Source organism: Amphiprion ocellaris, chromosome 8 (assembly GCF_022539595.1).
Source record: "Amphiprion ocellaris isolate individual 3 ecotype Okinawa chromosome 8, ASM2253959v1, whole genome shotgun sequence".
NCBI classification, from domain to species: Eukaryota; Metazoa; Chordata; class Actinopteri; family Pomacentridae; genus Amphiprion; species Amphiprion ocellaris.
Genome location: NC_072773.1, coordinates 24,466,708 through 24,481,591, shown reverse-complemented (window position 1 = coordinate 24,481,591; position 14,884 = coordinate 24,466,708). Strand labels below are relative to the sequence as shown.

Below are 14,884 nucleotides of genomic sequence, written 5' to 3'. Positions count from 1 at the left end.
GCTACTGTATTTGACACAGGCCTTCTGACATAATATGATAGTATGAATATCAGAACACCCATACTTATTATTCCCTGTTCTATATTCACCATCCAATCCTCACCAAACTTGGCACCAACCAATTAAAACTGCTTTAACTCTTGATTGCTGAATCCTATTAATATCAAATCAAGTGAAAAACCTGAGAACTGTAAAAGACTGTCAAGTTTCATAAGGTTTTGCCATTTTAAAAAAAAGCTGAATATTTTTTGCTGCTATTCATATATATCAGATGCTTGAAACACAATTCCACGTTAAAAAAAAAATAAACAAACCCTTGTGTTAAAATCAAAACAATGAGCCCAAATTAGCAGTCAAACAGCTTCTTGCTATCCATCAAATCTTTGCGGCATTTTGGATTTCCTGTTAAAGACACTTTTGACTGCTCCTCTAAAGAGTGTATTCCATTCAATCTTAATCAGTCTTAGTACATCCCATGTTTGCAGGACCCCAAATATTGCCAATATGTTTGATCTGAGATATCACGTATTATTTCTCTGTGCTTGGTCAATATACACTACTGGTCAAAAATTTTAGAACATCCCAATTTATCCAGTTTTGTATTGACATTCAAGTAGTTCAAGTCCAATGAATAGCTTGAAATGGTACAAAGGTAAGTGGTGAACTGCCAGAGGTTGAAACAAAGGTAAGGTTACCCAAAATTGAAAAATAATTAACATTTCAGAATTATACAAAAAAGCCTTATTCAGGGAACAAGAAATGAGTTTTTAACTTAAAGCTGTTCTGCAGCAATGGAGGTTGATCACTGATAAAGGATCAAGCCTTGAAAGTTGGTGCTACCAAATCCTACAGGTATTCCAACTTTTTTTGATTCCTTACAACCCCCTCTGTCTGCATGAAAGTAGTGTTGGAACACACCGTGGCACCATACCCTCCAGAGCATTATTTAAACAGTATTGTACTGCAGAAAGTAGTGTGTTGCTATAAAGAGACAGACCATCATAACACTTAAAAATGTAGGTCTTTCATACAAAGAAATTGCGAAGAAACTCAAGGTGTCAGTGAGTACAGTTTTCTTCACCATCAAAAGGCACTCAGAAACTGGGGGAAACTGACAGGAAGAGGTCTGGCAGACCCAAAGCCACAGCAGAATCAGAAGACAAGTTTCTGAGAGTCAACAGCTTGGTGATAGGCAGCTCAAAGGACAACAGCTTCAAGCACATCTTAATAGGGGTCGTAGTGTGAAGAGAAGAGTTTGAGTTGCAAGTTTGACAGGTCGAGTTACAGCAAGAAGGCTGTTGCTAAGACGTCAGAATAAGAAAAAGAGGCTTGCCTGGGCCATGAAACGCCGCCAATGGACTATTGAAGACTAGAAGGTATTATGGATTGATGAATGAAAATTTGAAATCTTTGGTTCATCATGCAGGACTTTTGTATGCGGTCGAGTAGGAGAAAGGATGATTCCTCAGTGTGTGACATCAACTGTCAGACATGGAGGAGGAAGCGTGATGGTCTGAGGCTGTTTTTCTGGATTCAGGGTCAGTGACTTGTACAGAATGAGAGGAACCCTGAACCAAAATGGCTACCACAGCATTCTGCAGCGCCATGCAGTACCATATGGTATGCGCCTAGTTGGTAAGGGGTTCATTCTACAGCAAGATAATGACCCAAAACATAAGTCCGAGCTATGCTAGAACTACTCTAGAAAACAAGAACAAGAACGTAAGCTTGAAAACATAGAGTGGCAGCACAGTGTCCAGACTTAAACCCCTTGGAGCTGGTTTGGGATGAATTGGACAGAAGAGTGAAAGCAAAGCAACCTATAAGTGCCACACATTTATGGGAACTTCTGCAACAGAGTTGGGAAGAACTTTCTGAAAAATAATTGATTTCTATTGTGGAAAGAATGCCACAAGTGTTACATCTGCCAAAGGTGACTACTTTGATGAGTCAAAAGTTTAGAATACATTTTGAATTCTAAATTGATTTTTTTTTAAAAAACTTAATTTGTATATTTGTTCTATGCTTTCATTTCAGAGTACAATGAGACATCAACATGCATAATTTCCAATAAAAAATGGAAAAACTGGGGTGTACTCGTGAGGGCGTGTCCATAAAGTTTCCATAATTCTTGCATGCTTCATGACACTTCAGTGTAATTTGGCTCAAGTGACCAGATAAAGGCCACAGATAAAGCTGCAATTTCCTAAATCGAAATCAGTACTGCTTGGCTATCTTAATGTCGTGTCAAGAAACTCTAGTCAAATTCGATGTTAAATTTTATACTTGAGGTGGGATCAAATAAATTCTAAGTGCCACAGCCCCTGATAGATGCATCCAGTTTCAATTAATTTTGACCTTTTTCTGCATCTTTTACTCCATCTACAATCCGGTGGCTTTCAGCAGTCAACACGTGCATTTTCCTCTGTATGCACTTTATAATTCTATTATAATGTGATGTAATTTTTTGAGGGGATTCTCCTCCACAGCAGGCTGAGGTAGGAATCCACGTGACTGCGATGAGTCCGTAAAGGGCGTGAGAGAAAATTTTCACAGATGACAAACAGGCCTTTTTTAGCGTGGATAAAAACGGTCAGTTGCCATTTAACTTGCACTGACTCTAACCACTCTTTGTCTTTTGCTGTGTTAGATGTGTGTCGGTGTGCGTTGCGCGGTGTAGCAGCGGGATGAGCAGGCTCTCCGTGCTGCCCCACAGCGCCGTGTGATTGGACGGTCCCTCCGGTCGTTACCAGGGGCGTGGAGCCAAGCGAACTGAATGGGAAACACATTTGTGTGCCTCGCCGGTGCACACCAAGCTAATGGGGGAGAGACGATGAAATGCGAAAACAGCTGTCCGTGCAAGTTAACTGCCGAGGTGACTACGGGGAAACAGAAAACCCCCGTGTCTTGAAGCGACCCGTTCATCGCGGCGCTCCGCATACAGCGGCCGCGGAGAGAGTCGCATCGGGAGCTGCAGCCGAACCGAAGGGATGCGAGGACTTGAAAAGGAGATAAATACAACACATTAGTCTTTAATTGTCCTTAATATGAGGTCTGCGTTGAGCTAGCAGAGCCTGCATTCCACCTGGGTGTTGTTCGCGGTCGTTGGGGAGGCTGCTGTGCGTGAAAATGGGGATAATATGCAGATAGGGCGTTTTAAAGTCCACCTTTTGTCGTGGACAGTTGGCGCACGTTAGCGAGGTTTTCTCTGGTATCGGACCTGGCAGGTTGGACTCGCTAGCGTCAGTTTAGCCGAGCTTGTATGGTCGTGTTTTCTTCGCTTTTTGAGGACAAAAAGAGGTAAGTCGTGTCCCAGTGTTGTTTAATTTAGCTGTAAAGGGAGTGTTTGAAGACCAGTCCTTATCATGTGAACGCAGGTTTAGCGCTAGCAAACGTTTTGCTAGTTGTGAATTGTCAAACTTAACTTGTGTCGTCGCAGCTAGCTTGCTAGTTTTGCGTCCACCTGGATGACGATGGTTTCTAGAAACAATATGTTTTAACTCGTGGGCTTGTTTTTTTTTATACACTTGCTTTAATTAACACCAACTAACTTAACCTCGGTAATTATTAGCACGCATGGAGCTACGGGCTAACCCCACTGTTTGCCGTATTTATCATGAATTGTTGGATTTTGTTTCACTAACTGGCAATATTTCTTTTGCAGCTCTCGTATATCGGATGAAATCTCGTCCATGTCTCCATCCCAGTGCTGATAAGGGCCTCTGCTGGCAAACTGCGTCACCGAGTGGGCGCTGCAGGTATTCAACTGTACATCTGCGTGTTGGGAAGTCTAGCCATGGCACGAATGACCTGGAAACCAAAGTGACTGAACTTTTAAATCACCATGGAGCCGGGGTCTAATTCAACCTCCGAGGCTCACCAGGAGCCGAAATATCCGTCTGTGCCCAACTCTCAGCGTGAACTGGCCGTGAGCATGTATGAGGCCTTGGGTGATGGAAATGTCAATCTTGTGGACTCAGTTGTAAGAGGTGGGAGTGACCCCAGCGCATACCCTTCCTCTAGTTATCAGAGGAATGTGCGTCAAAGATTCATCAGAAGAAGTCTGTGGTTTTCAGACACAGATGAGCAGGCCTTTGAAGCACCCGAATGCAATAACAGGAGCAAGGTTGTAAACATAAACCTGCGAACAATCGTGGACAGGACACGGGGGACTAGTTGTGGGATACAGGAGGGTTCCAGCACTGAAAGTCAAGCTGGGCACAAAGACAGCGCAACGGAGAGCGCCAGTGCTGATGAGGACAAGGAGAAAGGAGGAGATGCATTAAATGTGACATGCAGTGATGGTGGTAAAACTGCTATCAAGGCAGCAAGTGAGGAGAACGAGGAGGAAGCAGAGATGAAAGCAGTCTCCACATCTCCCGGAGGAAGGTTCCTGAAATTTGACATCGAGCTGGGAAGAGGGTCCTTCAAGACGGTCTACAAAGGCCTGGATACTGAGACCTGGGTGGAGGTGGCCTGGTGTGAGCTGCAGGTAAAGTGGAAAAACTGTCCATCTGATTTACAAGTTCTGTGTATCTGTCGACTTCTAGTAAAAAAAACAGCGTATTCATCAGGCTCCTTTTTTTTTTAAAGGAGGCTTATTTTTATAATCTTTATTCTTACAGATGGACATTGAAGACACTGTCAAACCCTAAACACTATTTTTTAAATCTGCAACTTACCTTCTCCAGTAAATACACACACATCAATCAAACGATTGATATTAGTGGAGGAAAGCCTGACTCCCCAGGAAACCCAGTATCTGTTTTCCTCTCTGTTCTCACACTTCATGATGCTATAATGGAGACGTCTTCAGGGAGCTGTCAGTCAGTTTGAGTCTCATGCAGGAGCCCGCTAAGTTACAAATGGGTTTGAATACATTTGGTTGCACAGGAAAAATGATTGGCAAGAATTAGCTGCTGATGTGGAGACACATACCACTGTGGTATTGTGATCGGCAGTTTTGCAAATGCACAAGGAGAGTCTATTTTCTTGCATCACACAGACAAGAAAATCACAAGCTTAGACTGTGCAAAGGTATTAACTAATTATTTCCGTCCTTTGGAGACTGCAGCTGGGATTATCTCTCCCTCTCTGTCCCAGGAGGCTTAAGGGGGACTGTAGTAAGCATGACTGGCTCCCTTAAAGAAAGAAAACCTGTCATGTATTTTGTTATTTTTCCACCATTTAGGTAAAATTGTTTGCCATTAATTTCCAACAATTTGGGTTCAACCGACCTTGTTTTTTTCTCTTCCAATTTTTCCCACTGACAATGTGACGACCCTGAGCTCAGTTACTGGAGCGGACAGTGCAGGAGATGCCTGTGTTGTCTCACCCAGCAGTGTTGTCTTCATGTTATGAGTGGTGCTACTCCCTGAATCCCTCCCTCTGTGCAACAGGAGGTAGGCTGACAGGAAGCAGCTGAAGTGCGCTGTAGCCTGCTGGGAACCGTGTGGTGGTCAGTGGCCTCGATGAATACTTTGCCTAGGGTACTGAAAACATGCTGCGTCAGTAACCCGTGAGATGAAAGAATGCAGTGCTGGATGCACTAAAAAGAACTAAATCTGTTCTGTATGACTGTAGCATCACAAGACAGTGATCATCTCATCACTTGAAAGGACTTCCAAGATAACATGCCATTGGTGAAGAATGAGTAATGATAACTCTGAGGTACAGTGTCTTTACATGATGATGTCATGCAGACTGATAGCAGCGAGCAGTCCTACGTCTCCATCAGCCTGACAGCAGAGAGCTTCAGTTGGAGGTCAGTCGATGACAGAATGTGGAACAGGCAGCAATTTACTCTGTTTTATTTTTCCCTAATGACACATTAGACCCCCCCCTCTAGTGGACAGTCAATAATAAATGTTAATCACGATGCAAGTTGTCATCTAGTCGTCATTCTCTTATACAGTATTGTAGCTTTGAGTTGATAGCCTACCATTAGAAACTGTTGGATAAAAAAATTACTGGTCAGAGCTCTATGTAATTTATCATTTGTGCTCTGCTTCATCAGCCTACTGACTGGATCAGAACCATTCACTGAAACATTGTGTGCTGAGTTACTAAGGGACCTTGTTCATTTGACCAGAACTACTGGTGATATAATGTTGCTTAATCCTTCCCTTTTATTAATTTTAACTACCCAAAAAATTTGACAAGTCATTACAGTTGTTCTGAATTAGATCCAAGAATAAGGTTTGGCAGTTAACTGAATATTTATTTCCTTGAATAATCATTTTGGCTTTAAAACATTCTATAAAAGAGGGGGGGAATGACCACCAGATTTTTTCTGGAGCCTGTGGTGATATTTACAGATGGCAGCTGCAATGATTTGTTAACCAGTTAATTTGCAGCTGTTTTCATGAACTCTTATTGTTTTGTCATTTTTAGGGCTGTCAAAATTAACACGTTAATGCGGATTAGTCCATCGTCATGATTAATCTGATTAAATTTTATCACGGTTAACCCATCTGCAGCGCATAATGACTCAACATCCCTGAAACATCTCTGACAACGCATTTCAGGCAGTTTGTCCAAGTAAACTTACTGTTGCGCATGTTACTGCACACTTGTGCAAATGGGCAGTTGATTTGGTAGTGGCAGAACCAACCAACTTGGAATGGAGGACGCTGAAAAGCACGTTGGCCATCTCGATGGGAAATTGTATGTGTGTGTGTGTGTGTGTGTGTGTGCGCGCGCGCACGTTCCCTTCTTTTTTGAGTGATTAATCAAAATTAATCCACATCAACCCTGTGATTAATCTGATTAAAAGCAGTCAATAGTCAATTTCAAACAAATGTTCCCCCGAACTCGATAATTCAAGCATCTAAAATGTTAGAATTGCTTCCATTATCATAAAATGCTTCTCACATAGCCAGACCATTCTCTAGCACTGACACATTGCTATGCAGGACAGTCTGGGTGCCGCTCATTATCATTCTGCTATAGTGGGGAAAAAAGCTCTGGCTTGCTTTGTGTTTCATGAAACTAAACATGGACGGTGCTATGGCAGGGACGCAGCAACAGTTTCCCCTCAAAATAGTGACAGAGAAATGTTTTGGTGGAACATTTGCATGCAGGGAGGCAAACATTTACATTAAAATGGCTAATTCATCAAAAAGAACAAGCAGGGAGTCCTTATTGCACAGTCCAAATCCTTGTCAAAACTTGAAAGTTTCAGTGTGGTTGGTTGCTATCCTGGAGCTAGTTGTGGTTTCCCAAAGAGAAGGGGGTTTTAAAAATAAGATAACATGTAGATGCTGCAAGGGGAGGCGAGAACCACATGAAACGCCCGGCCATCTGATGAGTCAGACTGTAGTATAACAGATTTTCTGGATTTTGCACTGTGACCAGCTCAAACAAGATGTATGCCAAGAAATGTTTATGGACATTTCTCTGTTTCGTCTATTCTGGTGTTTTAATAGACGAAAAAATGCATGGAGAAAATCCTAAATAGATGAACTGCTAATGAAAATGACGCCCTCTCTGAGATTATTTTTTCTACCAAAAACACAATGTATTAACTTTATTATTGTAAAAGACCTAGTAAAACATGCAAATATTCATATTTAAGAGTCCTGAAGCTTTGTGTTTTTGCTTGGAAAAAAACAACTAACATTTATATTAATGTCATTCTAGATATACCAGTCTACTTTTAAAGTTAATTTAGCACACAAAACCACAACTAAATTGTCATTTATGCCACTTTCAGATACAAGTTGGCGTATGATGCAGCTTGATCCAATTCATATCCATTCGTTAAGCGACTGTCACCCTGCTTCTCAAGGGACGTCAGTCTCTAATGTAGTTCTATACATGATAAACCAGAAAATTCCACTGAATTGTATCAAATAGTGATCATCAAGTCTTGTTATATGTACCCACACTGTCATAGTCATCCACATGTGCAACCTTTCTCTTTCCTATTCCCTCTGTATTGCTCCCTCACCAATTTTTAATGGCTGTTATGACATTTAAATGTCAGTGTCATTGAATTTACAGTAAGACCAGGTCGCCAAAAAAGCAGTGTCCGATTTTGGTCGAGAGGAGGACAAAAAGGAAGGTGATGTGGATCGACTAGGTGTGGCTATTGAATAATAAGGCTAGTCTTGTAGAAGTCAACAAGCGTGCAAGCTCGAACCATGTGATATACAGTCACCAATGGGCAATGGTAAACCCCTGAAAGTGTCAGTCTAGTTGAATTATATAAAACTGAAATAAATAAAATTGAATTACAGCATTAGTCTCATTAATTAATAATCGCCACACCTCACAGACCTCACTGCGCCCATCCAAATAGGGTATTACTGTCAAATTGTTTATTGTGTGATTGTGTCAACTAAATGCTTCTTAAACCTGAGTGGCTGTAATAAGCTTGGCCAGCTGACTGTAGTCTAGAGAATGAAATGCTTTATTCTTAAACAGAGGGTTAGAATTAGTTTCTTCAGTGGGATTTAAAAGCATGCTTTATGTGTCGGAGTAGAATAAACGGGTAATATTCTAAGTCACCTTAGAGACTGGGGATCTGAGCCAAGAACCCACTCTGCCCATAATCACACCACATCTTCTTGGTCACATTCAGCAGCATCCTCATGTACAGGTATAAACATGCCTTAAGAGTGCACTCAAGGTAGTTCAGATTTTAATGTAGTGTTATGCATATTTACTCTTTAGTGTTGCGTGTACACGATGCCAGCTTTGCATTGCTCAACAAACAGTTGTTGAAAACAGCAAAGGTTTATGTGGAAGATGGAGAGACATGAGATATGACTGTGATTTTCCACTGTTTTCACTCCTTCCGTAAGTCACATGGCTTTCTTGCCTAGAAATTTTGATCTGGTCTCGTGTTTATTTTTTGTCTCTCATCCTCCCTCCTTTCTCTCACCCGCTGCCCCTTCCATGCCCATCTCCCCCACATCTCTGTTTCTGTGCCAGGCTGCTGGCATAACACAGATGGCCCTGGCTCAGGCAAGGATGTTAATCTGAGAGAAGGATGCCTGTTGTGAGTTTTTCATTGTTGAGAAGAAACACTTCTTGTGTTTCGGTTTGCCTTGTCTTATTCCATTATTGCTCACTGGAAGATTTTTTTTTTTTTTTTAAACTTTGGAAACTTTCCTTTTCTCTCAGTTGTGGTTCTGTGTATAGATATTTGTCTTAGTGTTGAAGGCTGTGCACACACTTGCAGACACATTTTTTTCTGGCTTTTCCTCTGTGGTATTTGGCAGCGAGCTTGTAGTTTTGTAGATTAAATCTGGTTCTCAGCTTGTGAATGCGGAGCAGGCAGTGATACCATGGCAGTGATATGAAGCTGCCTGCCTGAGTTTTGTGTGTGTTTGTCAGAGATTTTGGCTTCCCTGAAACAAGCAAACCCAGCAGATGACCCCATGAGTTACTTGGGCAGTGTCTTAATTCTAAACACTGGATTTTTTGGTAATCAGAGTTAAGACTGAGCTATTTTGTGGGATGGTAATGTGCTTTGGACTGTAACTTACGTTTTCTTTTGGGTTGGGGCTATCGTGTAGGGGTAACAACAACGCCTCCTTGGCTGCTTAGATGGAAAAAAGGAAATCTGAAGAAAACAAATTTGTAGATGCCCAAGTGGGTCATTGGTTACACCCCATTTGGCATTGAGAGGCCCAGGGCAGCAAAGACAGCCAGACCCAGTGGCTGTAGCTAGCAGTGCCTTATCAGCGGCTCCATCTTCAAGCACGCCTGAGTTCTTGAGTCACTCAGCCAACTGAAGAGCCTGCGGGAAGAAGGACAAGCCTGTTGGAGCCACAGCAATGTGGCCTGTGGTAGAGCCACCACAAGCATGATATAAAGAGGCTAGTTAATAAAATCTGGATCCAACACATAGGAGTAGAAGTGATCGATGATGGCCAAAAGGATAGTCACTCAATTTTAACCAAATCATGATTTTTAAACATAGTTATCCATTATTCCTAAGGACAAAAGATATTTTTATTCAACTTTTTCTTTTAAATGAACAGCACTGCTTTTGTTTCATGTTTTGCTACATTCCTGCTAATGTACAAAGATTTGCATCAGAATAAGACTCAAAATAAGGTACTTCTTGACCTAAATTCAGTGCATCTCTCAAAACATATCTAAAATTGTTCCCCAAACGTCTCACATGCAATCTATGGTAGATGCAGTCTAAAGGACTGAGCAGAAAAGCTTCTTGTGTTCACAATCCTTGAATGCAGTGCAACTTGGACATGTGGGTGACCAAACATTTATTGGAAAGAGTGAAATCAGGCATTCTAATGTCAGATTTACCCAAGTTGATATCAAGTAACTTTATTTTTGTAAGCAGACTTTTCTGTGAGTGGAGGATGCATTTTAAACATCAATATTGTTGATCTGGTTCATTTAATTACAAGAGTTACAACTGTGATAATTGTGCAGCCTTACATCTGAGACAGTTAACTGGCTGATAATAAACATTGCTTTTTAGTATTATTCAGAAAAAAAGGTTTTTGAAAAGGTTGTCAGTGGCATGTCAGTACATGCACACATTTTTTAGAAAATATTGTATGAAAGTGTTTGACAAGCTGAACACTACAAGCACTAACTTAGAATTGTGAAGCGTACTACTGTAGGTGGGGATTTTCTGCTTTCTCTGCCTCATCTGTCCCTCCCTGTGGTGGCTGCAAGAACGTAAAAATTCTCAAAACAAAGTAGCTGAGGGTTTTAAAACGAGAGCACGGCTTGATTGTCAAAACAAATAAGCCAAGGAATACTTGTTTCCAAAACTGCCTTGAGTTCATTGATACTTTTTTTTTGTATCAAGGGTCTGTGGAAACACTTACACACAATCGCACACACTGGGGAATCAGAGTTTTAGAAGTTACAAATTGAGTTTTAGTCATAAACACTGAAATATCAGCATGCTTTCAAAAGTTTCATGTTTAGCAGAAGGAGCTACAATATAGAAGGTAGACAAAAGAAATAAAAACCTTTACAAGACAATCCCTAAGTAACCCATGGTTCATTTAGTGAAGCTCATAATGCTTGTCACACTACAGTTTCTAATAAAGCAATTTCCAGTTCTGTATTTTGGTGTGTTGGCGACAATATGGATGTTCGTACCTCTATGTAGCTTTACCTATAGATTTTCCTTATGAATGAGCTTTTTTTTCTCGTAAGTGTTTGTGCTATAAAATGTTAGAAAAATGTCCTTCACTTTCCTCTTGGTGGGTCCTTAGTGATGTCATACATTGTCTTACTTTGAGTGCACCAATGTAAACTGTCCACAGCTGAAACATATTCAGCTGACTTAAACGATTCATTGCTTATCAAAGAGCTGCGTAGGGATTTTCTATTGATCATCATTCAGTTAGTTGACTTGCAATTCCAGTTAGTGTTTACCAGTAATGTTCCAACATTTACAAGGGTGGCTCAGACCTTTTGTGTGCTCCCTTGTTTGAATTAAATACTGCAGTTGTCAGACTCGAAATAAAGATGACACATGGCGAGTGCTAGATAAATGCATAGTTGCTATGGTAACACATCTGACTTATTGTTCCAGTATTGGTGCTGATCATACCAGGATTCAGGGAGCAACCTTCAGTTGCACCTTATCTGAGAAGATTTAGCCAAATGGCCTCTGACCTCCTCCTTCCCTCCCCCAACAATAGAAAGTGTCACAACAGCTCATTAGCACTAGTAATCCCTTTTGGAATTTAAGAAGGTTATTTGTATGAACAAACCTAGAGCACTTTTGTATCCTGTTAAGGCCTCCTGCTTAGGCTCTGTGGTATGAAGACAAGGGTTACTTTTAATACACACTGTAGTTGACCTTTGCGTCACTAAGCTGTTTATGTAATAATAGCTGAACAACAAATGGCCTCACTGTAGCACTTCTATATTAAGTCAATATTGCATTGAATCTTTTATTTTGATAGCTCACTTTACATGTGAAACCCTGTAGGTGCAACGACTGCTGGAAGGTGTTGTCCTGTGGTTTTTCTGTTTGTTTAGCAGTACCCATGTTTAAACTAAGTTTATTTTGGCAGTGCTGTATGTATATTTTGCATCACGCCTTGGTCTAGGGATTTTCATTGTGCATGCTCTTATTTTCCTTGGCTCATCCTGAGGCAAAGTCGCATGATTGTCATAAAATGTACCCGTTAAACATGTTCACAGTGGGCAAATTATTAGAAAAATGTCACAAGAAAGGCAAAATGATCTGTTAATCTGCTCGTTTGTCTCTTTATGATGGGTAGCTATGTTACTTGTACGTACATGGCCTCAGGATGTCACAACTCCCCCCAAAAGAGTTTACATAGTTTTAACATTTTTATGACCTAAAACACTTGCATACATAAGGATCTTTACTGACTCTGACTCTCCTCACCATCACCAGGTCCTGTCCCTCACAGAAAGTTGCCATATACTGTCTTCTGACAATTTCATAGCATATTGTTGGTCATGTGGATTCTCATTTTATTGGTTGCTATTGTTGTTGTTGTTATTGTTATTACATACTGGAAATGAGTAGTTGGAGTAATTCTTTTAACACATTGGTGGATTTGTTTTTATTATTAATAACCTGGATGGATATTGGTGAATGCACAGGAATTAGGAAACTGGGATACTTCTCCTTCTTTAAGAAGCCTCTTGGATGTGAGTTGAAGTGTCTTCAAGAACCTACAAGAGAAGTCTAGTTGCTTTTTACTGAAGCTCCCCAGGATTAGTGTGACCACTATGACTGAGGATCTTCACTAACTGGGCTACTTTTAAATTCAACATGCAGGAAGCCCCCTTGCTTGTGTTTTCCCTATGCTGAGTTTAGTCTGGGTCAGAGTATTGTGCAGAATCAAGGCTGTCTCTCTGGCTCTGTTCCCCCACACTGCAGCGCCTGAGAAAATGGTCAAGGGAGGGAAGCTCGCCAGGCTGCACAGTTCGTTTCAGGACATCTCTAACCACTCTTCTCTGCCTTATCTTTGTGCCAACCGTCATCGTCAGTGATTTGTGAAAAGCAGTAGTGTGCAAGACTGCCCACCTTCTGTACTCTCACTTCGACTTTCACCATTCTGCATTTCATTAGGCTTTAGCCATTTACATCCCCAGTGAGCGCTTTTGTGAATACTTGTCTCAAGTTCAGAGCAGATGGGTAAAAATGCCACCTTGGGTATCATGGCACCACAGCTATTTGTGGCTAATTGTATTAACAGCTCTATTTTTCTTTTTTTTTTTTACAATGGGTCTGAGTGTGTGTGTTACCATTAGGCATGGATGTTGGTGTCTGTGCAAGAGTGTGTGTTAAAGATGTCATCGCCAGCTGTCGCACCTCAAGTTCTGCTGGACAGGCTAAAGCTGCTTGTCTGCTATAAACAAAATTGAATAATAATAAAAAGCCAAAGCAGCATGGCCTATTTGCTGCTTGACTGTAGAAACACAAAGAAAGATAAGTAATATCAGTGGTTTTCCATTTCCCCCGTTTTTTGTAAATTTAATGATTTTTATTCAATTAGTAAAACAAGTGATTGAGTCAAACAATATTTTCATTAGTTGCAGCACTTGACTTATCATGGATGTATTGATATCAGCGAAATTAAATTATATTAAATATGTTTTTATACTGCATTCTTATGTGTTTTACCATTATTTACCTAATTTCACAAGTTTGTTGTTTGCAGTAATTTGTAGAAAATTTATTTCCAGTAAAGTTTCTATTTCTCAAATTTGCTTTTATCTTATATTTCCTATTGCTGTCAGCTTTAATAATTTAAATTTAGTTGTGAAATTTCCAGTGGTTTACTCCATTTGTCATAATGCCTCATGAACTTTGAAGGGTCCTTGTTATGAATATGTTTCTGTTTGGCATTTGTAAGAAAAAAATATTGTCAGATATTTACACGTTTTTGATTCTTAAAACTCTTAACAGTGTTGTCCTGAAAATGAACTTATCAGTCAGGCTCTAAACAATTGGTCGACAGTTGCCAAAACAGGTGTAGCCTTTGAAAGAGACAAGTGAATAGTTAAAAAGTTCTTCTTTGTCTGTGTCAATGAACTGCTTGTTGGTCAGTCTATGCATTTAGTTTGACAGAAAATATGTTTATAGAAGGTTTTTTATGCCGTAATCTGCATTGGCCAACACCTGGTCACAATTGGCTAGACACAGTCATGCACTTTAAACACCTATGCAACAAACATAAATGCCTCCACTGATCCACCTACAGTTCGTTCTATTCATGGCTATAGCAGCAACAATATTTTGTTGTTATTTTTTGTTTGTTTTTAACAATTGCTGGGGGTGTCTGTCAGACAACATCTCCTCATAGCTTGTTCTTGTCTGTTTCCTTTCACATCCAAACAGCAAAGTAGTGATTTGGTGATAGCATGATTGTTGGTTTACTGTCACAGTATCTCAGTGGCTTGTCATCTTTGATAATGTTCCTGTCTCTTAGGATCCTCCTTGACGAGGCAGGGTGATGCATGTAAATTTTGCTCTCCCTTTAGCCTTTCAGACCACCAGCGTTTTCTTGTGCGCGTTTTGTACGATGCAGCTTGGGTGTACAGTGGATGTGTGGCAGAGCTGTAACACTGAAACAGGGATAATAGCAGCTGGCACATCTGCTGGTCAAAGCCTCCTGCAGTCATGACTGATGGGACACAATTCAGCTGCGGGCAGTCTGCTGGCTCATGGCTCGCCCTGCACCAGCTTTTGTTACAGCAGCGGAAGCACTGCAATAGTCATCTGTTATTAGAGATGGGTGGAGAGGGTGGCCAAGTAAATTATCATACCTCCTTCAGCCTGGCAAACAGGGTTTATTTCCCATGGTTCCAACATCCTCATTGTTAAAATGTCTAAATAAACTGAACAAGACATAGCTGTACTGGTGGTGCTGTGTAGCACTCTGTCCTCAGTAAAATG

At 40.8% G+C, this 14,884-nt stretch overlaps 1 protein-coding gene across 8 annotated transcripts in view; it reads left to right on the top strand.

Annotated features, from left to right (window-relative positions):
- Window positions 1-2,559: 2,559 nt before the first annotated feature.
- The window catches only part of LOC111588728 (serine/threonine-protein kinase WNK2), a 44,625-nt gene continuing 32,300 nt past the window's right edge, over window positions 2,560-14,884 (top strand). For 6 of the 8 annotated variants that reach the window (XM_055012610.1, XM_055012614.1, XM_055012613.1 and 3 more), the window contains exons 1-2: window positions 2,560-3,300; window positions 3,665-4,492. In XM_055012610.1, coding sequence (XP_054868585.1) covers window positions 3,845-4,492 — 648 coding nt within the window. In that variant the 5' untranslated portion in view covers window positions 2,560-3,300; window positions 3,665-3,844. The remainder of the gene's footprint in view (window positions 3,301-3,664; window positions 4,493-14,884) is intronic. The other 2 variants (XM_055012616.1, XM_055012615.1) reach the window with 2 other exon arrangements.